The sequence below is a fragment of the Astatotilapia calliptera genome, chromosome 6, assembly GCF_900246225.1.
Source record: "Astatotilapia calliptera chromosome 6, fAstCal1.2, whole genome shotgun sequence".
NCBI classification, from domain to species: Eukaryota; Metazoa; Chordata; class Actinopteri; order Cichliformes; family Cichlidae; genus Astatotilapia; species Astatotilapia calliptera.
The window spans coordinates 19792281-19819248 of NC_039307.1; the positions used below are offsets into that span (position 1 = coordinate 19792281).

Here is a 26968-nt window from a genome sequence, read left to right on the forward strand (position 1 = left end):
TGAGTACGACTGACTGCAAAAAGAGCAAATTCACAGTAAGACATGAGCCTTGCAGGTGCTGCTATCTGGAGTTAGTTACTTCCTGGCAGAGCGAGCTTGGCTCCTTTAATGTTTTTATGGTGAAATAAAACCAGGTGGTTACTCGCGTTCGACCTGCTGTACACTTTGTGTGATTCCACTTTAAACACCCCAAAGACAGCCTTACATGCACACATAGGTTACATGTTTTTACTCCAGAACAAAGCCTTTGATCATGCGTTCCAACATTCAGAAATGTATACCACGTCGGTTTCATCTCACACATCACCGCAGAGATGTGTCAGATGTGTTGTATCTCAACTATGCTCTACATTTTTCTCCTCCTTCTGAACCGCCGTCTCTACAGAATTTGAGATGAATTACTTTATAGCGCTTAGCCCACAGTTACCTCGATCTCTGAAGGATAAATATTTCTCTCCCTCTGCTTCTTCTTCAGTTTTAGAGATACATGGATGCTGGCAAGGAAAGCTATTAAGCATTAGTCAGTGCTGTCAAAATGTTTTGGCTCCTTTCAGCTATAACCAGACGGGGTAAGGCTGTTTATCAGCCATGCATCTGACTCAGAATACAAAACAATTTAGTTCTTTCAGGGTGAAAAATGTTCGAGGGCCAATCCATTTATTTAACTTTTGATAGTTTAATAATGTGTAGAGACTGTCCTCTAATAAAGTGCTAACATAGACAAAGCTTCCGAGATGACATGCTGAAAATAAGTTCACAAGCACATGTAGGTGGTTCAGATATCTTTATTTTCACCATTAGTAATGCTGGTAAATGAGGCGGCTGTTTTCCTCCAGCTTCCTCCGGCTGCTCGCCTGTCATCGAGCAGGCTCATCTTTGATGGAGCTGACGGAGGGATGGCTGCGATGATGCAGAAAACCTAAAGACAACAGAAAAAAGGCACCAAGCACACTGTTAGATGACATTTTAAAAGGGTTCTGATGTGTTGATACTCTGCAGTAATTGTCTACTGAGATGAATTTTTTGACGATTAACTCCGCCTGGAAGATTACGTTTTTGGAAGTGTGCATGCCGTTCTGTCTGTAAACACCATAACTCAAAAAGTTTTGAATGAATTCCGATAAAACTTTACGTTTTTTATTTAGAATGGAGTCGTGTTAACAATCCATTCAAAATTTGGCTCACATCAACCACAATCCTCAATGTCAAAATAATGATGTATAGGTCCAAAATTACCAAAAAGCCTTATAACTTAGAAACTATGATTCTTATAAGTGTTGTGTGTATTTTATAAGGTCAAACATCATAAAATGTCTTTTAACTTTACGACTGCCTTTGTTTGTATTGGCAACATTTAGGAAATGATACTGGTGTATGTGTATTCTAAATATCACATTATAATTTACATCCAAATATCACATCACATTTAACCTCTGACCTTATGTTTACGTTTTACGTAAAGAGAACAGCCTAATACAGCAAACAATTCAATGATAATTAGCTACACATTGGTATACTTTTTGTATTTATGCATTAAGTCCATCATATTTAAAGCTACACTTTGGAGTTTTTGAGCTCTCGTAGCACCATTCGCAGATTACCACACACGTATGAAAATGAAGGGCGATGTGGTTCCCAACCGTGCAGCAGTTTCAAATAACGTATCCAGCAATACGCTGGTAAGGACAGGACTAAAGGCCGACCCATAGCATCTAAAAACTAAACCGCATATAATTAATCAAACTTTGGTTGCATGAAGAGGCGCCAAGTTAAGTCTTGAATGCGTGCAAGAGTATCTGAAAGTCATCAACCAGCTATTGGTGGTCATAACCACCAACAGCTTTCTCTTTGAACCTGTACAATTGTTCCAGTAAAGACTTTACCAGTATAGCAGTGGTCAGCATTTCCATCCATTAACATTGATATGTCATCTGAAAAGTATACGTGAGGACAATCAGAACGTGTGTTTGTGATCTGACTCATTTTTCTAAAAGGTGCATGTGTGTGTACCTACTTTGACTGTCAACTTCTTTAATTGGTGAGAGCCCTATCCATTTTGGTAAAAAAAAAGAAAAAGATTAACGTGGTGAAAGCAGTGAAACAACAGATCCATTAAATGATGCTGACTGATTAAAAGGACTGACCTGACCAGGTATGAAACCCGTATAAGTGGAGGTTTGTCCCTGCTGAACCAAAAAGAGTTTGTTAGAATCTCCAAACCTGTTGACGCAGATGTAAATGCGTTTTTATTGAGCAGTTTACCTTCAGGAGGGCTGACTTCTGTTTCTTTGGCACCGTCTACATAAAAGAGTAGCATAAACATGTTGTAACTCTCATCTTCTGGAATACATTTTAGTTTACTTAGTATATTATTAATATATTATACTTCAGAGACAATACAGACTATTCACAGACCAGGATTTCTAAAAGTGACCATGTACTGAGCCAGCATATAAATGAAAACATAGATTAAATACACATTTAGTGTGTTTGTTCAGAGCTCTAACACACTGGTTTTTGGTTGATAGTAAGCCATGGCTTATCATTTTTTTAACCATTACAGTGAGAGGTGGCATTTCTTGACACCAGATGTATTTGTTAACATTGAATGGCTGAGTCTTATGTTTATACACCATTTAATCATTAGTTATTAATAATCTCTGTCTCTCTTCCGGAGCGGCTTCCTGTCCTCACCCCTCACTGACTGTCGAAGACGACTGTCCCTCCCTGATACTTGGACTGCTAGAAGCTTCTTCCTGTTAAAAGGTAGTTTTTCCTTCCCATTGTCACCAAGCGCTTGCTCATAGGGGGCAGTCTGATTGTTGGGATTTTCTCTGTATTATCACAATATAAAGTGCCTTGAGGTGACTGTTGAGTTTGATGAATAGATTATGCTCCCTTGGTTTGGTTCTGCCTCTATATTTGGTGTTAAGTTATATATTGTGGGTGAATGAACTGTATGGTAGTGTATTCTGTCCTTGAGGGCTGCTTGAAATGTCACAGAGGGCTGTGTATTGGTACATGTGCACTGAGAAAATCCTAGTGGGGGTTGTAATTTGAGGCTTCCTGTGTTCCCTTGAGTCTGCCTCCTCTTAGTGTTCATGCCTCAGTGTAAGACACTCATTTCTTTGTCATTTCCTTTTTGGGTGTGGAAGTCAGTTTTTCATGAGTCTTGCTTCAGTTCGACTCTGATCTTGTCCCTCATTGGTTTCACCTTTGCTTAATTGTCATAGAAGGTTTTGTACAATATGACAAAACCAATCACTTCAGAATTTCTCATAATAATAATTGTTTTTTAAGTTCTCTGCACTGTGGTTGAAACTAGTCTAAAGCAGTGGCTCTGATAGCAATATGCGGCCAGGAGAAAAAGCTTGTCTTTCACCATAGAAGCAGGAAGTCTCACGTCACAGCGCTAAACATGACTTTTTGCACTTTTGCCTTGCACATTGTCAGTCACCTTTGGACAGACCACTGCTGCTGAACATGCTACATTTAAACATTTTTCTTGTGTTATAATTAGAGTTTGCTTTTTATCTTTGTGTGTAAATGGTTGTTGTTTTTTTCTTATGTGCACCTCAGTTTGCACGCTCAGTCTTGCCCTTCAGCAAAAGGTGAACTTGTTTAAAGTTGGATATTTTTAAGCACTCACAATATTGAAATCCAGTGAAGTACAAACGTATCTAGTGTACAGTAACTTCAGAATACACATTTTGCTGGCTTACCATTTAATTGCTGAGTAATTAAGTTGAAGCCATCAGGGTGCACCTTCGGCTTCCCTGGCAGAGGAAAAAAACATGTCTTAGGACGCCTGTTTCCACCACTGAAAAACAAAGCCAAGCCTTTTTTATATTCATAAGTCCAAACTTTCAACTCACTAATACAAACTCAAACTCAACTCAAAAACTCAAAGTTTTTCATTTTTAATTAGAAATTTAAAATAGTAACTCAAAATTTTGACTTTGTTTCTTCAGTTGTGGCATCATAAAACGAGTGATTTCTTTTGTTTGATTGTTTTTTGTCTCTTACTGCACAAACGCCTTTTCTTGTAGATTTGTCCGATCACACTCGTTACTATACTCAGCAACACCAAACACAGCAGAGCCAGCCAGACCACTCTGAGCGCACACTGCCACTCATCTGGAAAACAGAGGAACATTTTGGACAAAGCAGAGTCTGAAACAATTATGTATTATTTTCATTACTGACCTCTTTACCTAAAGAAAAAAAAATCCATCCCAGTCATTCCAGCACTAAAATTCATGCCATGTGAAAATAAAATACATGAAAATGTAGAGTGGATGAAGGAAGAAAAGAAGGAAGGATAAGAAGGCAAGAGACCGGCAAGGAAGGAGGACTGGAAAGAGATAAAAGACATAGAAGAGGCAATATAAATAATAAGAGGAAATGAACAAACAAGAACAAAGAAAGGGAAAAGCATAAATGGAAAGGTCTGGTGGAGGTGCTGCAGAAAAATTGGAAGGAAATGGATATCCAGCTTTCATTATGCACTTTGGAAAATATTACTTAATCAATGTCTTAAGCAAGAGGGACTTTTGGAGAGCAGAGCAGAAAGAAAGAAATCAATACAGGCTTAGAGATACAGTAAATTAAGATGTACTGTAGTTTTGGAAAGTATGACTGATCATGTAGTACAGAGGAAGAGGGAGAAACAAAAAGTCAGGAGAAGAACTGAAGGAAATTTCTTCTATTAAAAAGAATGACTCCATTGTGGACTGAGAGAGTGGGCAGCTTGGAATGAAATGAAAACTGAGTGGCCAATTTCCTTGTCTCCTATTGTCTCCTCTTTCCTCTCCTTTCCATCTTACAGTGAAGCCACACTTGCCGCGTGGGGATCAAAGAAGCCCAGCTCCATCCGCCTGACACCAACCTTTCTGTGTCCGTTTCCATGGCAGCTTTTCCTTTGCTGTTGAATTCCAAACCGTTTGATTGGCGAACCAAAGGAGACAGCGGCTTTGATTGGGCGATTCAGAGTTGGGCAGGAAAGGGAGACAGCAGTAGAATGCCTTCCTCTGTCCTTCATCACCACCCTTATTTTCCTCCTCCTCCTCCTCCTCCTCCTCAGGTGGGTAGAGGTGTAAGGAACTGTGATTGCTGCGGCCGTACAAGGTGAGATTCAGGGTCTCTGCGTTGGGCAGATGAAGCTCGGCTGACACCTCCAGATGTGACTCGTAAGCTGTGGGTGAATAAATAGCATGAATGTATTGATTGGGGCGTAAAAGGCTTATATTGTCTGCTGAAGAAGGCATCGCAGCGCAAGAGTTAAATAACACCAGCCTGTGAACATGCTCACAGTGACGCTCACGTTAATATGCTCATATTTTAAAGCTTAATTAGATTCTTTAATTAGTGAAAGGCGATCAGTTCTCTCTGGAAGCGTTGCACCTCTGATGGTCTGCTGAACAACAGAAACACAAGATGAATTATGGCAAACTTCGTGACAGGTGTCCTCTGTACAGTTTTCATGAAGTTTTAGAGACTAAAAGCCTTTTCCTGTACAAGGCTATAAAAAAGTTTATTTTACATTGTAAATCTACCCTCAAGTGGCTGTTCAAGGAATTGCAGTTTTAAGACCTGGGATGCACCTTTCCACTACTAAGCTACTAGCTGAACACTAGCTGAAAAAACAGTACAACCTCTCACCCAAATATTGCTAAAGGTGCGAATCTCACAACTAACAGGTAGGAGCAAATACAAAAATATACACCAGACCAAACCAGAGGTATATTTCAGATTTGACAAGCTTCAGTTAGCATGTTAAATGCACTGAGAAATAGACTGAACAAATATGGCTTGCTTGGAAGAGTCCCAGGACAAACCCTCTTCTCTTTAAGAAACATGCAGCTTGGCTTTAGTTTGCAAAAATGCATCTGATCATGACTTCAGGAACAGTGACAGAAGAGACCAACGTGATGTTAGGCCATAATGCATATCAGCATATCACCTCATAACAGCTATGAAGCACAGTGGTGGAGGGGTGATGACTTGGGCTTCTTTTGCAGCCACAGGGCCGACACATCTTGCACTCAGTAAGTCAACACTGAACTCCTCTGTACACCAAAGTATTCTAGAGTGAAATGTGAGGCCATCTGCCTAACGGCTAAAGCTTGGTTCAGACTGCACCCTACCACAGAATGGCTGCAAAACAAAAGGGTTAAGCTGTTGCAATCAAAGTCCAAACCTGAACATGACTGAAATCTTGTGGCAAGACCTTTAGAGAAATGTGCATAAATTAATGCTCGTAAGCCTCAATGAACTTAAATGGCATTTTAAAGTGTGTCCAGTGTGAGCGATTGATGAAGTCATACAGAAAACAACTGCTTCAAGTTATTGTCGCTAAACTACTGAATCATGGGATCTACTTACTTTTTCACAGGACTGCATAGAGTCCTCACTGTGACGGTAACCATAAAATGTCACTTTTAATAAACAATTAATTAGTTGTTAATTAGCTTAAACTTTTCAAATGTGATGGATCCTAGAGTCATGATTCACCTTGGAAGTCTTAAGAGCGTACACAGAGTATGCTAAGAGTCTAACTGAAGCATGCCCTGGACCACCTTTTCAAGCAGACCAGGGCACAGTTTACTTAACCGCACCCAGACGTGGCACTCAATAATCACACTAGCCAAACACACTAGACAGTACGGGTCAGATGCACTCAGCGGTGTGGACTTCAGGCAGTAGCAAGCTTTTCTAAACAGAAAGCAGATGTTGTTGAGTCTCTAGATGTGAATACCTGAAGTTGAGATATTTCTGTGTACTTCTGCCATTTCCATGTCTGTCTCACACATGAACCACCTCGCTTTTGGATCATCTCTGCCTCGCCTGACGTCTGAAGCCGAATCTGTTGTATTGCTTTGATCTTCTCGTATGCACGCTTGCTCCCATTTTTCCTGATCTGGAGTCTGAGATGGGTCACACATATGGCCTCTCTTAGCGTCATCATTTCCAGCCTTTCCATTTTCTCCCTCTTTCACCTGATTTCCTTGTTCGCAGGGTCGGTAGGGAAGGCAGAAGAAGTTCACTTTTGTTACTGCAAGGATAAAGAGAATGAACACGGCAAAATTCAGACTGATTTCTCAGCAGAAGCAGGCATAAAGAGGAAAAGCAGCAAAGAACGAGCTGTCAAGCTATAAATCATAGCAAGATCTCGAAATGGAAGCTGTTGCCTCCAGTTTGTATCTGACAGAAAGAGACAGATGAGGAAAGACACAGATGGAGAGACAAAAAAGAAAAACCACTGAAGGCAAAGACGGCAGGAGCACAAGGGTAAACCGAGATGCTCTCATAAAGAAACGTGTTTTCAAGGCAACACAATACGGAAACCTTTTCAAAAGGGCTGTCAGTCAGAGTTGTATGGAGCTATATTTGGGTCTGATTTATAATCTTAGACCGACACAGACAGGTCTTTCCACAGACAATGTGTGTAAAGAGGAAGCAAATCAAGCGAACGTTGTCTAAAGCTTTACTTTGATGCAAAGTTTGAACAAAAGCTGGATAACATTCTAACATTTACACAATACACACGCACACACACACACACAGAATGAACTAATGTGGATCTGAAGCTGTTTGTGTGACCAACCTTGGTAAAATGTGAAAAATTCCGGGAGGCAGATGATGAAGGCAAGAATCACGAGGAGAAGAAGTTTAGTAAGTGCTGCTCTTGCCATGGTTGTACCATAAGATCACGCACACACACACACGCGCGCGCTCAGGCACAGGTACTTGTTCACACTGGCACAGGCATGACTCGTGGCGCGTGGTGTCTTCTTCCCTCTCGAGTTTTCAGCAAACACATCCATTCACACTCGTGCCGCTGCCCATCAGAGAAGCCGTCGCTGGACTTTTTGATGTTCTCACGATAGAGTTCGTAATTTAAGAAGAGGCTGGCCGCAACATTTCAAAACACGTACACAAAGCGAGAAGCAACTTCCCTTCCTTTTACACTTCCTGTCATTTTCTGAGTAAGCGAGAAAGAGAGAGAAATGGAGCGCTGCACAGACAACAAAGAGTTTCAGTCAACAAAATGTAAGTACAAAGTGTGTTTCTGTTTGACTGTGGATGTGTGTGTGTGTGCGTGACCACTCATCCTCTCGTGAAAAAAGAGACAAACTTTATCGGACTATTTATGAATTCAGGTCCTGTGTAAACAGCAGGTTACAGACATATGATTATGTGTTGGATGTGTAGTCTCTTTGTAGAGGGAGAACTGCGTTTTACAAATGTTAAAAACAGAGTGGAAAAAAAGGTCATTTAAAGGTGAATGATCTTTAAAAAGTGGGAAACAACAGTAACATGTGGTAACCTGCCTGTGTCACTGATTATTAAGATTAGGAATGAAACTTTACATGATCACAAACACACAACAAAACCCCCCGATCTCCACATGTGCAGCTTTCCTGCCTGTCGTTTATATAACAGTCATCTCATAATGCAGTCTTTGTTTGTCATCATGACAGACTTTTTGTCTTGTGATGCTTCTTCTCAATCACAGAGGAGTTTCTCATAATTTTCTACAGCAGGATTTTTAGATTATATCATATTATTGCCACCATTTCTCATAAAATGTGATATTTTCATTATCACAGATCACATATACACAGATGTGTTTTTTTTTTATAGATTTTGGAAATACTAAGACATTAGTAGCCTGTAACCATTCTTTGATACAAAACTGTCTCATAATTGTCCTTATCTCAATCATGAGACTATCAGTAGTTTGTATTATACACATGGTTTTTATGCGATATAAAACATGAAGTTAAAACACATCAGTCACCGTGTAAACACACATCAAAGGGTTTGTAGTTTTTAAGAAAGGTTGTCATGACTACAATGTTTACAAATTATACAGTTACATTGTGTAATTGCTTGAGAACAAAATGTCATAAAAAAAAAAGTCAGTGGAAACCAAAATATTCAACCACTTTTCTTCAAATTAATTTTAAAAAGTCAAATACATTAGAAGCCTTCTGATTGCACTTTATAATAATGTTACACTGTTAAGCATGAATCAGGTATTAACAAGTGCTTAATTCATCATTTATATACTATACTATTTTTAGAGCAGATTATTACAGTGTAGTCAAGAGAAGATTTCTTTTGATCATAGACTTTTGAGCATTATTGTATATTTTAAATAAACCACTAATTAGTTGTAAATATAAGATAAGTGTGAGAACATATCCACAGGTCTCTGCTGTGGCTTCGCTCTTCAGTGATGTGGCTACATGTCTGGGAGCTGGAAGGTATTTTAGCTGCTTTTGAGGAGGAAATGACCTTTCTGCCTATCTTTTTATAGTTTAATCCACTCTGAAAGGAATATGTATTTTTCATTTTGTGCTGTCTCACTTCATCTCTGTTGGGGTTCGGTGTAGCTGAGATTTTACACTCGGGTTCCTTAGAGCCACTTATCTTTTCAACCCTGGGACTGGAACATACACAGACACACACGGAAAGAGGCTTAGACAAACACACACTCAAAACCACAAACACAGTGATGAGCTTGGCTGGCAGGTGTAGCCTTATCTCCACTCCACAGCGGCTTGCCTCTCTCAGGGCTCAGTCAGTAGCTTAGAGAGGGGGGCAGAAGCCAAAACTTAAAAAAAAATCACCTTCTTTCTTTTATGCACAATAAAAACAAAAGAAATGCTTTACATTCTGAGAATTCCTGAATATTTTGAGTGTTTAGCTAAAATGCATTTACCATCTGTGATTGTGTTTGTGTGTGAGGAGCTGTTGCTGTCGGCAAGTGTCAGGACCCTGCTGAGGTGTCCTTGAAAAATACCCTCGTAAATTATCCCTGTGGAAACAATGGGATTGTCCTGATTTCCAGAATTAATTACAGAAAATTTGTCTTTGTGCAAGTAAAACCTAATTTTAAAAAGGGCTAAAATATTTCAGTAAGCAGAGATCATTTGGGGAAAAGAATATCATTTCTTTAGATAGAGAAATTAATCAGTGCATTCAGTGATTAGACTGCCCCATCATCTCAGAATGGAATTCCAGCAGTGATGGGATTTAGGACAGGACCCCCCCTGGAGTCTAGACGCTGGTGATAGTGAAGATGAAGACTAAGACTTGGGTGGAGCTCTGAGTGAATTAGGCGAGGTGGACATGGGGAGGAGATGGATTGCACAAATGAGAGTATAAAAGGGAGAATGACAGACAGCACAGATTTAAACCATGCAGACGTAAGACTACATTAATCAGTATTGAGATTGACAGCATGGGAAGGTGGTAGCGATGTACAAAAGAGACCCCCTTTTACCTTCTGAACTGCTTTAATGTTTTGTGGTAGAGATTCAACATTCTTCAGAAAACATTTTTAACATGACAGCATCACACACTGCGGATTCGTCTGTGGCACATCCGTGATGCCAGTCTCCTCTTCCGCCACGTCCCAAAGGTGCTCAGTGAGACTGAGGTCCGGTGACTGTGGAGTACAGTGAACTCATTGCCATGTTGAAGAAAGCAGTTTGAGATGATGTGAATTTTGTGACGAGGTGTGTTATCGTGCTGTAAGCACCCAGGTGACACCTGGTGTGGTCCTTTGCTGCCGTAGCCCGTCTGCTTCAAGGTCCAACATGTTGTGTGTTCAGAGATGGTCTTCTGCATATCTTGGTTGTAATAAGTTGTCATTTTATTTACTCTTGTCTTTCTCCTCTGAGCTCTGCATCAACAAGGCACTTTCAGCTGCCGCTCACTGGACATTTTCTCTTTTTCACACCAGTCTCTCTAAAACCTAGAGATGGTTGTGTGCGAAAACCTTGTATTCCTTTGTTTGCTTATTTGTTTGTTAATAAAAAAAAAAAAGTATATATACTCTATTAACAGCATGACTTTAATGGAAATGTCACTTTGCTGACGAGATGTCTGTAACTCTAATAAATAATAACTGGACACCCGCAGTTAAAATTAAACATTTCTGAGTTTATCACTTTAACACCTTCACACTAAAATGCTGTTCAGTGTTTGAGACTTTCGACAGTTTGTCACATATGTGCTAGTTTAAACCCTCAGATGTAAATAACACTCAGCCCACACATTTCAGTTCTGGTAAGGGGTCTATTTACTGACTGCAAGACAAAAATAAGGAGACATTAACATGTAGTTGGTTCACATTAAGGGCATTGCCTGCAATTGTAAACCAAACCATGCACATCTGGGGTATATTCAACTTACCTGAGGAATACCCACTAGCCTTTTGCAAATACATTTGCTTGAAAACTAGATGGATAGATCTCTAGATAGTGCCTTGTACAAACCTTTACAAAGTGAACAATATGTGTTGATAGTATTCAGTTTGGATGAACATGGATGAATCAGCTTTGGGTGAAGCATGGGTAGTTTAACACTACTAAATAAACATGAGACTGTGAACCGTACTATGTTACTGAATAGTTTTGCATGTTAAAAAATGAACTCTAGCTTCGATTTTTAAATTTTCTAGCCTTCTTTTTAAATTTTAATCTTCCTCTGGAGAATGTGGATCTGTATTAACCTTGCAAACTGTCGAATAAAGGCAGCTGATTGGACCTTTTGCTCTGAGGTTGATTAGTTGGAAGCTGCAGCAGATGGACTTGCAGAAAGCTGGATGAAGGTAGTCCACGGAGAGCGAGGGCCTGACAGGAAAGCCAGGTGTACAAATACCTTTCAGTCTACATTTTATACTTCCCGTTTCACTGGTTTTGCACTAAAACTAGATATGGTTTAAGATATGGTTAAACTGTGATTACACTGTAGGTATTTAATCTGGTCGTTTGGATGCTAGTGGCCAGAATCACACACACACGTGTGTGTGTGTGTGTGTGTGTGTGTGTGTGTGTGTGTGTGTGTGTGTGTGTGTGTGTGTGTGTGTGTGTGTGTGTGTGTGTGTGTGTCAATATATATATATATATTGACACATGCCAATGGTTAGAGTAAGACTGTTGCAGACACAGGCATACAGACAGGTGGAGACCCAGGGGCTGAGTTGTCATTTCTTTGAAGTCTGCTTGAAGTCTGCCTCCTGGAGCGGTTGTGTAGTTGGTGCATTGTGATGTAAATCCTCTGCAGACAAGTCAGTGTGGTCACAAAAAATAAACAGGCAGGCACACTGACCTCTGCATGGACACTTGCGCTTGCCATCTGACGAGAATTTACTTCACTTGGGACTCCAGCTGACTCACAAACCCAGAAAGTATAATTGAGGCTTTAGACATCATCGTGTTAACACTTTTCTGCTCTTTAGACCAGCTTATACAACTCACCTGATATAATGTAGTTAGAAAAGACCAAGGGCACTAAGAAAAGTATATAGTTTGAGCTTTTAATGGGTTGTAATGAACTCTGCAGCCTCCAGAGATCACAGGCAGAACTTTAGACGTTTAATCTTGTTTATAATAAACATGCACTTTGGAGTTTTTGGCTCATCTTCAAATCGTTTCTATTATGTATGTGTGCAATCAAACAGGTCATTTGTTGCACAGTGCTCTGTCTTGTTGCACGGTCTGTCACATATAGCTAACAGGACACATCTGTCACTTTTAGCGCTGCAGTCAGAGGCTGTAACGATGAACACACACGGCTGTGCAAATGCTGACCGGGCGAAAAGTGTGTCTGTGTGTGTGTGCGAGAGAGAGAGTGAAAAGACGGGTGCCCTTATAGCACTAAACACATCTTTGAGACTCAGTGATTTGCTGTATATATATATGAACATTAACCGTACACCCTGTCACATGTTTTGACAGTGTCAAAGGCGAGAATCGCTCGATAGGTACAGTGTACAGGATATTTTTGGAGCTCTGCTTTAACAGAGAATCTGATGTGGAGAGTTCAGACTTGGACTATAACAGCGTGATGAGATTAGGGATTTAGGTATAAGCGATGTTATTTGAGAACAGGCTCCACTCGGCTGGCTCGGTGGTTATCTTACAGGCATTTGATGTAGGATACATGATCTTCTACATCATATCTGAACTTGACTCTGATTTTAATGGACACACTGATGTTTTTAGATAAGCAAAGGCATTATTACTGTCAGTGATTAGAGATTCTCTTTCACCCTGTACAACAGGAGGACAGCTTAAAGCTCATATGCTGTTTGATGTGCTCATGTGTATAAAAACTGTTTCTGATCTTAAGACAATACGTTACAGAAGAATTTATTTATTTATTTATTTTCTTTCTTCACTTATTTCTTTAGCAGGGAATCAAGGACACCTCAGCAGGGTCCTGACACTTGTTAAAATACATGAAAACGGCAGCTGCTAATTTTTATTCGTAGTTGGTAGGCGGGTCACAAAAAACTATGAAATAAATTTATCAGCCCACCACCCAGTGTTAGGTTTATGCCACAGCTGCCCTAAATTAACAATATTTATAATTACCAAAATCCTGTTTTTATGCTTCTAAATATATTTCTGTCATTTCCAGTTTTAAACAAGTTTTGTTTTTAGTTTTGTTATTTTATTTCATGCTTTAGTCCCTGGCTCAGCTTTTGTAGATTTTAGTTTTGATTGTAGTTTTTGTCGATCCCATCATCAGGGTTCCATAACCTCATAAATTGAACATCAGTTCAATTAGATACAAATGACAATGTTTCTTTCAAAAGCAACATAATTAGTAGGATAGGTGATTGAAGTCTACTACTGTCACTACTTTTATTTTTAAAGGTGCTACGATTACATTTAGGGATGCTGAGCACCCCTAAAAAGGCTCTGAACTCACCTTTGTTTCAGGCTTTACAGGGTTAAGGATGCATGCTTGTCTTCTGAGATGTGCATTGTATGCATTGTATAGGTTCATGGCGAGCTGCACTAAAGTCCTCTCAGAAGTTTGATGAATGCCACTACGGCATCGTCACAGCTGTTCTTTGTTCTCTGATCTGACTGCATCATTTTTCTTTTGACATTTTTAAACGAGCATGGGTAAAGAAGCCATTTTCCTCTCTGGAAAAGAAGAGTGAGAATTATCTAATCTAATCTAAACTTGCTCAGCTCACGGTGCATGTTAGACTTTGCATCAGTCATAGAGCTAGGTAAAATTCAACATTTTAATGAGACAGGAAAAATGCCTCTCTCTGGATCCCCTCCTGTCAAAATTTACACATAGTTACTGTGTCAAGTTTCCATTGTTGCCTCTCATCTACCATCTGGCACCTCAGGAGAAAGAAGACTATCTCATCTCTATCACCTTTTTTAGCCATCCAAATGACACGAGCCCAGGGATGAAAATGACAGTCTGTCAGTCAGCTGCTCTGGTTCACACTAAAACATCTCAACATCTGTTAGGTTGATGGACATGAGCTTTTATTCTAACTTTGGTGACTGTTCCTTCATCATCTATGGTTAATAGAGAAATAAACAGGCACGCATTTTGATAAAGACGTGAGGGGTCATTCTGACATGAGGACAGGATGTTCTGTCTCCTAAATAACAGCTGCTGTTTGCAAATGTTCTCATGGTAAAACACAAAACTAAAACGGTGAACTGGATAAAACTGAACTAATATGCCTGAATCACACATATTTCCACTTTAAGGAGCTTGTGAATTTCCATTCACTGTTTTTGCTTGGTGGCCTGAAACATGTTTACAGTTATTTGGTGTGCAGCTGATGGATTTCCACATAACCAAAAGTTTAGTTACTGCAGGTATTCTGTCTATTTCAAGCATGTTCTATTAAAAGCATGAAGGCTTAACCGCAGCTAATGGATGAGGGTGTGCCGATTGTTTTGATGGTATTCAACCCAGTCACCGATGTGGTAAAATAAATAGATATATTTAAAGGGAGAGAAATAAGGGAGAAGTGGTGGGAAATGAGGTATGAGTCGTGAGCATGTTTTTCTATTAAAAACAGAGCAGGAGGAGGAGGATGGAGAAGAGGGAGGAGAGCATGGTGATTTAGAGCTGTGTCAGCAGGCGTCGCCTGGCTCTCCAGAGACGAAGACACTGTGAGGCTTTATGAGTCTTTACTGAGAAATTACGATGTTTCACAAAGAGATTATCACCATGAGTGAATCTTTAAAGGTGATGAAAGGTTCCAGTCCCGTCCTCCTTGAGCTGTAATCTGCCCAGCTGTCTGCCTGCCTGTCTTTCTGAATCACAGTTTTACAATGTTCATTTGTTCTCCGAATTCATGACCTTGAATCTTTTTTTCTCGCCTTACTCAGTCAGTACACTCTCCCCCTCTTTCGCTGTGTCCGCCAGGATTTCAAGGTTTTTAGAGGCACATGTGTTTGCGTGTTTGTGCATGGGCATGCGTATGTGTTGGGAGAGGCCATAATTTGCACTTTCAAAAGGATAGCACACCCACTAAAGTGGGCTAAAGTGGGGTGAATTTACAAGAAGCTCTTGAGCCGTGCTGGTGCAGCGTGTCTTTATGTTTCACCTCCTCCCTCCCTCTCGTCTCTCCTCTGCTGTAACCTTTCTGGTGAGAAAATGCCATGTCAATAAAAGCTTTTTAACATGAAGAAAAATCAATGTGCTCCGATTGCACCTTTTTTTCAAGCGTGCCTCCCCAACAAATGGTCGGTTCTGCCGCAGCACACCAGCACGGCTGATGTATAAGAGCCAGGTAAAAAGGAAAATTCAAAGCGGATTCTTAATAACTGTGCGCTGTGAAGTGAGACTGAAAAAAACACGGGCTTTCTCCTCTTGTTTTACGTTGATATGTGTTAACATGAACACTTTACAATGCTTTATTGGTCACAATCCATACCATCAACTTTTACTGTTCTGAGCAGATAAGCAGGATCAGAGGCAGGGCTGTGCAGTAAAAATGCACAGTTAAATGTATCATAAAAACAATGCAAACGCTATAAAATACATTAACATAAAGGCTCAATAAAATGCATCATATATTCACATCATTTAGTAAGAGCAGACAGTGATCGATGCCAATGTCTGTACTGCCTCTCCGGAGTGATATCTGCTATATTTCCACTTCACATCAGAGATAAAATAGATGCACTGCCCTTTATTCTAAAATATAAAGAATCTACTGCTGGATTTGATTCATCAGTCTTTATTCAGAGGCCTCTATTTTAAGTCCACTTGATCCAATTTTAAATGAACAAATAGGTATTTTCTGTACAGCCTTATTCACTCAAGAGACAGAGTGCATGAGTTAAAATTACAACAATATATCGCTGCAAAATAAAGAGTGCTTTGCTTGTAAGTTAAATAAGTGACATCACCATTTTTGTCTTTTATTTCTCATGAGGGTTGCCAGACATTGCCAGAGTGCCCTGCTGGCACAGAGTGGGAGGTTAGCTGTGTCATTTTTCTGCTGCCACGTCTCTAATAAAGGGATAAAAGTACACCATCAGCCATTTTATTAGGTACACCTTCCTAGCATGAGGTGTCAGAACTACTTTAATTCTTCATGGCATAGATTCTACAAGGTGCTGGAAAGATTCATCCAAGATTTTCATCCATAAATCGCAAAGTTTCTACAGATTTCTGCATATCCATGATGTTGTTCTATTGGTTAGAAATCCTGTGACTAAGCTGACCATCTGAGTACAGTGAACTCAGTGTCATGCTGAAACACCAGCTTGAGGTTCTTTGAATTTTGTAAGATGACATCTTATCCTGCTGGAAGCAGCAATCAGAAAATAGGTAGACTGTGGTCATAAAGGGATGGACACGGTCACCAACAATACTTGGGTATGTTGTGGTGTTTGAATAAGGCTCAGTTGGTACTAAGGGGCTCAAAGTGGGCCAAGAAAATATCTTTCACACCATTACATCACCAGCAGCCATATCTATTGATACAACGCAGAATGTATCCAAACATTCATGGTGTTTACATCAAATTCTGACCCTACCGTCTGAACGTTGCATTACATATCCAGACTCCTCTGCTGCGGAAGGTCATCTGCTTCAAGGCTTGACATGTGGTGTGTTCAAAGATGCTTTCCTGCTTATCTTAGTTGTAACAAGATGTTAATTAAGGCCGCCCCCTAGCAGTTACAAGCAGTCTTTTTCCCTCTGCCATTCCCCAGATATTTTCTCCTTTTCGGACCATAAATCCAGTTTTAGAAATGCTCAACTGGCCTCTCTGTCACCAGCAACAATGCCACATTCAAAGTCATTTAAATAATCTTTGTTTTTCATTGTGATGCTCAGTTTGAAGTTCAGCAGGTCAGCTTGACCATCTCTAGGTGGCCAAATGCATTGAATTTCTATCATGTGACTGGATTGATCAGATAGTTGTTGCATTAAAGAGTAGTTAACTAGGTGTACCTGATAAAATGTAAGTCTTCTTGATAAGTTAAAAACATAATTTCCAAATCTTGCCAACTTGTCAAAGACTGTTTTCTGACTTGTGGAAACAGATCTCGAACGAGCACCAGACCATGTCTGATAAATCACCTGAATCAAGGTGGGAAGTAATGTGGTGGTATTAGTGCGTGAGAACTATTGGATGAATCTCAGGTGTGATTTCTTGTCAGAGGTTTACTCCAAGTAATTTAAATTTGTTTAATGTTCCTTTTTTACCAAATATAACCCATTCTTTCATTGGCTTCACTGTCAAAACCAGACATTCAGAACTGTGTGTTGAGTGTATAAAACAGTCTAGACTACAGTGTGCATTGGTGATCTTTTTTAGATCTGTGTGTGTGTGTGTGTGTGTGTGTGTGTGTGTGTGTGTGTGTGTGTGTGTGTGTGTGTGTGTGTGTGTGTGTGTGTGTGTGTGTGTGTGTGTGTTATTTTTGCATTGATGACCCTGCTATTTTCAGAGATCTTCAAATGTACCCTGATAGAAGAGCTCTCTAAAAGATGAGCACACAGCTCTCTCCCTCCTCTGACTGTTTTTTTTTTTTTCAATTGTCTGCATTTTCCGCAGCGTATTATTCCTACAATACAGCTCATACAGTGAAAATAAAACAAAACTTCATTCATTTAAACTTCAGACAAACATTAGCAGTGTAAATCTCATTTCCTTTTATTCGTGACTGAGAAGCAGCAGGCGGATGTTTATGGATACTGGCTGGTAGGGCTCACATTTCTGCCACATGATTTTTGTCCTTCACAAAAAACACTGTTCCCAGCAATCAGTGAAAGCAGGTTAATTGTGTGTTGTTAATCGTAATCGCTCTGCGCACAGAAAATTATAATCATACGTCAGTGAGAACATTCCCGCCATTTTGATTTGATTAACATTTGTTATCGCCCATCTCCAGACTCTCTTCTGACACACGCACGCCCTAAATGCTCTTCCACCATCACATCAGTTCATTCAGTCTGATTCATTCACCCATCAATATACCAGATGCATACAAAAAGCTCCCTGGTGCTGAAATATAAAGTACTGAGGACCAGTTATCCTGTGATAAACTGCGGTGTCAACGTGCTCTAAATGCATCCCCATCCCTCCTGTAATTATCCCACCTACCGCTGATTAATGCTTAGTCACACTATCCAACAAGAGCCCTGCCTGATGTTCCTCTCACCTTCTTCACTACCCACTCATTCTTATTCTAAGTCTGCTTTCATGCTGCAGTTTGGCAGTTTGAAATGCAGATGGTACCACCCACAGTTATAAGGGCTTATAATAGAATAATTAACAGTGTGTACAGACACATAAAAACAATCCAGTTCTCATCATTTTGTACTATTCTGACTCTTTGCCTGCACCACCTCTGCTGTAGAGTAACAACTCAAGCCTGCTTAAATTTCACAAATGTAATTTTATTTCATATTTCTTCACTCTTACTCTACCCACATCTTCACACAAGTGGCCACAACAGTGTTTGCAAATGAGCCGCTATATGGAGCTGGCTGAAGAAGATGCACCAGTGCAGTTAACTAGCTTGTTCAGCACATATCAGTGCTTAGTTTTAGTCCAGCAGCGTACCTGAGACAAACATTGTTCTGCAGGAGTTTGTTTTCTCTTGCACAACACTGGCCGTATGGATGGCTGGATGCATGCCATGATCCATTTTGCTTAAAAAACTACGATGCTACATTTATGTGCCTGAATAAAAATCTGCACCACGCTGTTGATACAGGTGTAATAATTCTGACAGCAGTATAAGTGCATCGTGCTTGCTTCTTCTTCTTCTTCTCTTTCCTTTTCTTTATTTATTTTCTTTAAGAACAGAAAAAGCAAAACACACATGCATCACTTTCAAACACCGCTCACTAAGTGAGAATTGGATCCAGAATTGATCAGGTGTCGACTGGCTGATTGAGCACTATTAGACTGATTGGCTTTAGATTAGGCTAACATTCAATTACCGAAGCCACCAAGACTTTACTCCATCAGCAACCGATGTGAGATACAGTACTCACCGATTACCTTTTATTTCTTCCATTTCACCTGTTTCTCTCTTTCTCTCCTGTTGGTATCTCTGCTGTCTCACAGGTTTATGGATCAATGATTGGTAGGGGGGGGAAGGTGACCTTCCTCACACTGACCAATTCGAGCACTTGCTGAATAGAGCACTGCCTATTCCAACAGCCAAAAATGCTTCTAAGGCACTATCTGTCTATTTCTTTCACACCATGAGCAGAAAGCGTACAGTAGCAGCCCTGTAAGTGTTCATGTGAAATGGTGTGCGCGTGTTTGTTAACTCTACGTGAGGATTGTTTGTCTCATTTGGGGGGAACAGATGTCCTTAATTATTTTCTTTGCAGCCACAAATTGATTTCTGTCTTCTCCTGAGCAAAATTGTAGTTAGGTTAAGGTTTACACTGAAGCTTGTATCCATTATAGTAAGAGCAGTAATCTGAGACCACCTCCCAGAGGAGACACTAGCACATTAGGGCCAACCTACTGTATGCAGCTCCTGCAGAGTTAAATCATTATAATATAATTATATGAAGTATATGCGCGAAATGCAGAGAGGCTAAAAGATCTGTGCAGGAGTAGGATTTAAATTCAAAAAGCTTTGATGAACTTTATAATGGATTTGAAATCTTACAGTGGGTCAGTGGAAATATTTGTTTGCTGTGAGTCACACAATATTTAGCTCCTGAATTTTTTTTTTACTTTTTTGAACGCATGTGTGGATCATTTTGTTGGAAGAGCTTGCATTTTATCCTTGAAGATGTCTTTTTTTTAAAAAACTGGACTGCCGTCTCAGTTTTCGTGACATTTTTCAATGGTGACCGTTTCAAAGCTTTCAGAGCATACATCACCTCAAATAATTCATCACAGCATGGAGGGATGTTTAATACGAAGCAGCCCCTGCTTGTCTGATTTCCTCATCGCACTCTCACTTGTTCTCACTCGTTCTCTCCCTTTCTCTCTCATTTCTATCCTTGCAATGGCCTGTGATTGGCTAGTGGCTGTGGAGGGCAGTAAATTATTAAGGCCTGCTCTTTATTTGGCCGTAAATGCACCCTGTCTTCCCTTTCCTCTCTCCCCGGTGCTTTCTGATTTCCTTTCTGTGCCCATTTAGGAAGCGAGTGAACAGGTAACAAAAGGGACCACAGCATGCAGGAGCAAAAGAAAGGCAAAATAACACCGAGACAAATGTGATGAACAGAAATGGGGGGAAAAAATGTCAGCAGGGAAATTTTTTAAAAAGAGAGCTATGGAGCATGAGAGAGGAAAAGGAAAGAGTGACAAAGGGACAGTTTTGATGGATTGCACAGCAAGCGCTTTCCAATCCTCCACACCTGCCACCTGACCTGCACTGATGTCTGACTGCATGAGAGCAAATACGCCCCCTCCTCGTACCTCAGAATAGAGGCTATTTGCTGGTGAATCTGTGTGTTTGTGTGCGTGTGTTTTACAAAACTACCAAAGAGGGACCATTTAAGTGTTGTTGTCATTAAAGAGCTGTTAAACTGCCAAATGGGTGGAGAGGGCAGAAAGAAAGGAAGCAAGATAAGATGAGAGATGGTTAGAGACAGAGAAAGAGTGCATCAAGAAAAAATAGAGCTGTTTTCATTTCTATCAATTATTCAGGATGTGTATTATCTCCTGGTGTGTGCAGCTGCAAACTTTATGCCTAAGCACTTTTAAGAGCAGCAAACAGCCTGACACATGCCTGTATACACACACACACACACACGCACACGCACACACGCGCGCGCGCGCGCGCACACACACACACACACACACACACACACACAGGAGGATTAGGCATCACTTGTGGTATTTTGCCAGCAAACTAGTAATTTATGTCAATATGAGATTCATGCACTGAAAAGTTCTGACTCCAGAGCAGCAGTGGGGCGATTATTAGCGTACTTTCTTTATCTGCTGAGTCCTTCCGAATCTATCAGGCAACACCTACTTAGCATAACTGTACAGTGCTGATCCATAAAATCTAATTGTGCCATCTTTTTCTGTGCTAATGGCTGCTATCTTAAACTTTTCACCTTCTCTCCTCCCCATTCCTGAATGAAGGTGCTCTAACCAATTACTTCCTACCCAAAGTATATTATATTATATTATATCATATTTATTAGGTGTGATGTAAAACGTGTGGAAAATGATCCCATGACTCTGCTCTACGCCCTGGGGAGCATTTTAACTTCTTTTAGCTCATTGTTTTGGTTTCATAGCAAACATTTGCTGCATTTTAGGGATCTCATTACATCATTTCCACCAATGACTCTAAATCAGTGTGAATGTGTTTCCATGTCTATGGATATCAACAATAGGCAGCTGCATAGTAGCTTCCATCCATCCATTCATTTTTTAACCAGTTAATAAATTAAAGATCACTGGGTAAAGGTCAGCAGTGCCCCCCCCCCCCAAGAAAAAGACTTCAGTTTGTATTTTTAATTTAAAAAAGAAAGGTCTTGATAAAGAATAACAACTTTACAATGATATTAAAATTTCATCTAAATAATAATTGAAGTAATCAAATAAATAAATGTATCAGAAAAAGAAAATACGGCCTGAGGGTCAGAACCAGCCCTCTGGCCATCTCGGTCCAGTCCCAACTTCCTAAAAGGAAAACAAAACAGAATAAGGTAATATTAGTATTATTTTAATTGAGCTTGAGGTGAAAAATCGGAATAAGTCTATTGATACTTTAACGGAGGCTGCATGTGTGTAAACAACTGTTTTCTCTGATGAACTACAATAACTTTACACTAATGAATATTGTTAGGTTTATGAAGAGTTTAAGTTGATTGTTTTATGCAACAGTACACTACAGTCTTTTCTTAAACAATAACAGATTCTTACTGGTTACTGTACTGTGCAAAATACTTGAGCTGCCCTTCATTCTTTATATTTTGTTAGGAAAATGGGATTTATTTAAACATCATTGTTTTTCTTACCATTCAACCTCTCTCTGGCCTGTCTTCCCAATGTGATGTTTTGTGCTATGTACGTGTGGTCAGAAGGGGTCCAATTTTCACTGCAGGCAACTGAACGTGTAACATCTAACGTGTATGTGTAACTACACATAACACGCAATGTGTACCAATAAAGGATTAATGGATCGATTGATTGATTGAACTCTCTTAGGCAGCTTTCTTGTGATTTCTTTAAGTAGTCTTCAGGAATAGTTCTCCAGGCTTCTTGAAGGACATTCAAAGCTCTTCTTTTGATGTTTTTTGTTCTTGTCTCTGTCAAGATGATCCCACGTGGTTTCAGGTCCGGGCTCTGGGGAGACCAGGAATGTTTAAACTGAATTGGCAGGGTGTTTGGGATCACTCTCATGCTGAAAAGGGAAGTTGTTGTCAATCAGCTGCTTGTCAAAAGTTTCAACAGTATTCCCAACACCACTGGCTGAAATGTAGCTACAAACTATGACAGAGCCTCCACCGTTTTTTACAAATGACTCTAGACACTCACTGGTGTGCCCCTCTCCTGACCTCCTCCACACATACTGACTATTTGAACCAAAAAAGTCCTGCTGCCACTGATTTTCAACCCAGTTTTTGTGTAATTCTGCTGTGATGTACTCGATAACTTGTACATTACTGAAGGACTGTGAAAATATTGTTTGAAGGACACAGTTTACACTCACTGCATTTTTGACTGATGGAGGGCACAGTGGGGTTTATTGGGGGAGGGTGTAATCTCATAGGGGCTCATAAACTTCTGTTTGTCCTGCAGCAGCAAAGTTTAACTTCAGGAACACACACGAATGCCACGTTGGGCCTTGACACATGAGTGGCTGCCTCTGCTCACAAAATACATGGTTGTGTGTTCGGTTTGATATAACAAGGATTTTGATTAGATTGAATGAGAGCCAGGAGCCATTGTTTTTCAGCCACAGCTGGTTCCATCCTCCTCCTGCTGCTGCTGCTCCTCTGGAGTTGTTAAACAGATGCACCACTCAACAAATGTGGTTAAATTTTGCAGTTTGCATTTCCCTCCCTGATTTTCTGCTCTCCATCCTCTCAGGCAATTAGGGGAACCAGATCTGGCAAGCCAGACCAAAGCCATTATGTTCTGTTTGTGTATAAATGTGCGTAGGAGTGTGTGTGTGCGGTGAGTGCATGTGTATACCTAGGTAATATGCTTTAAGGCAAAAGGGGAGAAACTCTTCCCACAGCAACAGGCATGGATCAAAGTAATTGGACAGTTTGGTTCACACTTGGGCAGTCTAAAGCCCTTGTGTGTGCGTGCGTGTGTGTGTGCGTGTGTGTGTGTCTGTGTGCGTGCGTGCGTGCGTGCGTGCGTGTGTGCGTGCGTGTGTGTGTGTGTGTGTGTGTGTGTGTGTGTGTGTGTGTGTGTAGTTGAAAGGATGCACACTGTATTTTCCTACCAGATCTGGGAGGTAGAGAATGCACACACACACACACACACACACACACACACACACACACACACAATCTTTTTCCTCTCTACACTGTGTTAATAAAGGATGTCAGTAAAAGTGTGTCAAAGTCTCGCTCAGTGCAGAGGGAGCAGGATGTAAGGTTCTGCTCCGATACAAGATCAGAAAGAGTGTGTGTATGTGTGTGTGTGTGTGTGTGTGTGTGTGTGTGTGTGTCCCTCTGTCAGCGCAAGGCATAGATGTAATTGTGGGCCTTTTGGGTGTTTTGATCCATGCCTGCTGAGTTTCCATGTCTCAGATCACACAGGCATTTGCTCATTTTCTTGCTGCCTGTCTTTCTTTCTTTCTTTTACTCCCACTCATTACAATCTACTGTATCTGCACTCAGAAACTTGTATTAGTCACACATGAGACACACATAATTAATACTGGCCTTCTCAAACCATTATTCTGTCTCTTGAAGGTGGAGGCTGGCAAAGAAATTAGAGAACAAGCCTAATGGATGGGAAAGAAGTGAAGGAGGGTATCAGTAAACGGACAAGGGAGGATATTACAGAGAGAGATTACAGAGGAATAGAAATGAAAAGGAGGCATTAAAAGAAATCAACCATGGACTGAAGCAACACTGCTCATGAATTTTGTTGCATGTATTCTCTCCGATAACAGTAATGTGATTGGGGGGGGGGAAAAAATCAAAAAAGAGAAAGTTGTGAAGGAAGGAGCAGCAAAGCGAGGCATCTGAATCTGATGGTGAGTTTCTTTCATTCTTTCATCCTTCCTGTTAGTTACGTGTCGGGAAACTGGGACAACAAAGTCCATCTGGAGCTCCGACACACTCCTGAATCCAGATAGAGAGCAACACACACACACACACACACACACACACACACACGCACAGAGAAAAGTATCCTTGATGTGTGCGGTTGTGTTATTGACTGATGTGATAGGGGATAAGAGGGAAATTACCAGCTGAAGGTGGTCTGCGTTTTATTCAAATTAGATACACACATATGCGTTGTGCTTCCATGCTTGTGAGGGCTCTCTATGGCAGAATGTATTCCCCATCCCATTAACTAAAACTTTAAAGGGCAACTCCATCAATTTTGCACGATGATGTCTGTTTACAGATGTAAGAGTTATTGCTTCTGCTAAAAAGTTGGACGAAGACTGTTGATGCTTAGGAGGGAGCTGCATGAAAGCCAAATAAATTGCTTCCAGTGACTTCACTTGAGTCAGCACAGGCTGAGAAATAAATTATGGGGCTATGAAAGTAAACTTGCAATACTTTCCATAAGGCCTCAGTCGCACAGGACTAGAGACCAGTTGCCAATCTCTGTTCAGTATGGAAAAAGCTGTACTCCCATTGACCCACTAGCAGGTTGTCACGGTCACCAGTTTTTTGAGCGGAACAGACCGGCTTGCCTGAAAACGCTCGCTGACCGGAAAAGTGCAACTCAAACCAGAAACAGAGAATGTTTGCATGCAAAGTAAAAATTGTGACTTAACCTGAAACCAACAAGTTTCAAAAGGCAAAGCTTTTACTTTAAATTGAGAATTGAGTTGTCACTCTCAGATCTCAAAATAACGAGCTGAGCAACAAAATTAGAGGTTGTTTCGAAATGTTGGGGGTTATTCTCAGAAACATCCCATAAATTCAGCGGTCAATCTGTTTTTTGTCCATTAAAATCCTCCCATGATGAAAGAGGTCATGTGTCAAACTTCCTGTAAACTTCTGTCAAAAAATGCCACATTTACAACAAAAACAATATCACATGACTGTTCCACTCAGGAAGCAATCATTGGTGTTTGCATCAGTGTTTGCAAAGGTCGCTCTCTATAAAACTGGAGTTTTCAACTAACACCATGTGATCAGCATTTCTGACTTTCCCCATGTGAGGGAAACCCCAGAGTCATGAGGAAACTAGATATAAAAGGTACAAAATCATGCCAGAAAATTCCAACGTTCTTATGGGGCCCATCTGTGTGGAGTTTGCATGTTCCCTGGGTGCTCTGGCTTAATCCCACAGTCCAAAGACATGCATGTTAGGTTAACAGGTTGATGCTAGTTGTGAGTGGCTGTCTGTCTCTCTGTGTCAGGCATGAGATAGATTGGCGACCTGCCCGGGCTGTACACAGTGATGGATGGGATAGGCTGTCCTTGAACTGGATAAGCAGTTAGGAAGATGAAATGGATGGATAATGTACAGTAAGATGCTACTCAACCTTTGAATTACAGTTTTTGAGTTGAATTAACAGACTTAGAGTACACACTAGAGATGGCACGATACCACTTTTTTATGTCCGATACCGATACCGATATCATAAATTTGAATATCTGCCGATACCGATATGAATCCGATATAGTGTTTTTTAATCAACAAAACTGTTTTTTAAATATCTTGCTGCATTTTGTATAAGTTCATACTCAAATTTAAAACAACAACTACACTAAAGCTATTCTGTTATACCTGTATGCAAAAAAAAAATATTTCATAGTTCAGCAATACTGATCAATCTAATAAACTTAAACCTACACCATCCTCCCTATTCTGGTATTTTAAAGAGTACTTAGCATATATATTAAGCAACCTAACTAATAGGGCTCCAACTCCCAGCAACAACAAAAATAAACTAGAAAGCGAAAATTTCTGAAGAAATTTTAAGTGTGCCTATGCCGCCGCTAATCAGTATAGTTTGCCATTCAAACGGCTACAGAGAGCAAAACTCAGCAGAGCAGCCATTCTCCACCATTAACTATGGTAAAACCAAACACCGCTCGCGCCTCACAGATGACAGCTTACAGTTTTGTGTAAAGATGAGGTGACTTCGTACAGCCCCAATTTGTAGACGCTGTGCGCAGAGGTTCATAAGCAGACCCGACAATGTTTGCATGAACACACTTTGAAGCATTACGTTATGGACCACTTTTCACACATAGTTGCTGTACCCACACAGCCGGCTTGTAGCTTTTCATCTCACAGCCCGACACATACAAAAAAAAAAAAAAAAAAAAAAAAAAAGCAGAGAGAGCACAGACTTTACACCTGAGAGGCGTGATTGCAGATGCCGCTGAGGTGGGTCCACCTCCCCTGCAGCGGCACTGCAGACCACGCCCTGCCACACACATCAAACACGTAAAATAAATATTTATGCACTTTTCATTCACTTTTTGTTTTTTGTTATTTTTACACAGTGTTCTGAATGATTAACAATGGTCTACAGCCAATCTTGTGTATTATTATACAAACTTTGGTTGTAAG

The 26968-nt window shown here is 40.4% G+C and overlaps 2 protein-coding genes across 4 annotated transcripts in view; one reads left to right on the forward strand and one right to left on the reverse strand.

The window, feature by feature from the left end:
- Positions 1-767: 767 nt before the first annotated feature.
- LOC113024157 (uncharacterized) lies at positions 768-7956 on the reverse strand. 3 transcript variants are annotated; one of them, XM_026170941.1, is made up of 10 exons: positions 7607-7955; positions 6758-7054; positions 4889-5194; positions 4027-4137; positions 3723-3776; positions 2263-2298; positions 2145-2183; positions 2015-2047; positions 1884-1931; positions 768-919 (listed from the first exon to the last, which is right to left on the reverse strand). In XM_026170941.1, the coding sequence occupies exons 1-10, from the start codon at positions 7692-7694 to the stop codon at positions 858-860; spliced, it is 1074 nt and encodes a 357-aa protein (XP_026026726.1). In that variant the 5' UTR covers positions 7695-7955; the 3' UTR covers positions 768-857. The 3 variants fall into 3 exon arrangements, with proteins under 3 accessions (XP_026026726.1, XP_026026725.1, XP_026026728.1); XM_026170940.1 differs by having other exon boundaries at positions 2145-2186; positions 7607-7954; XM_026170943.1 differs by lacking the exon at positions 1884-1931 and having other exon boundaries at positions 2145-2186; positions 7607-7956.
- Positions 7957-8001: 45 nt separating this feature from the next.
- klhl5 (kelch-like family member 5) overlaps positions 8002-26968 on the forward strand; it is a 73226-nt gene continuing 54259 nt past the window's right edge. The window contains exon 1 of the mRNA XM_026170938.1: positions 8002-8052. Coding sequence (XP_026026723.1) covers positions 8051-8052 — 2 coding nt within the window. The 5' untranslated portion in view covers positions 8002-8050. The remainder of the gene's footprint in view (positions 8053-26968) is intronic.

Coding starts and splice junctions, on each gene's coding strand:
- LOC113024157 (XM_026170940.1), bottom strand. CDS start 7,694: ATGGCAAGAGCAGCACTTACTAAACTTCTTCTCCTCGTGATTCTTGCC. Junction 7,055..7,606: donor ATTTTTCACATTTTACCAAG/GTTGGTCACACA, acceptor TTATCCTTGCAG/TAACAAAAGTGAACTTCTTC. Junction 2,299..3,722: donor AATTACTCAGCAATTAAATG/GTAAGCCAGCAA, acceptor TCTTTTATGTAG/ACGGTGCCAAAGAAACAGAA.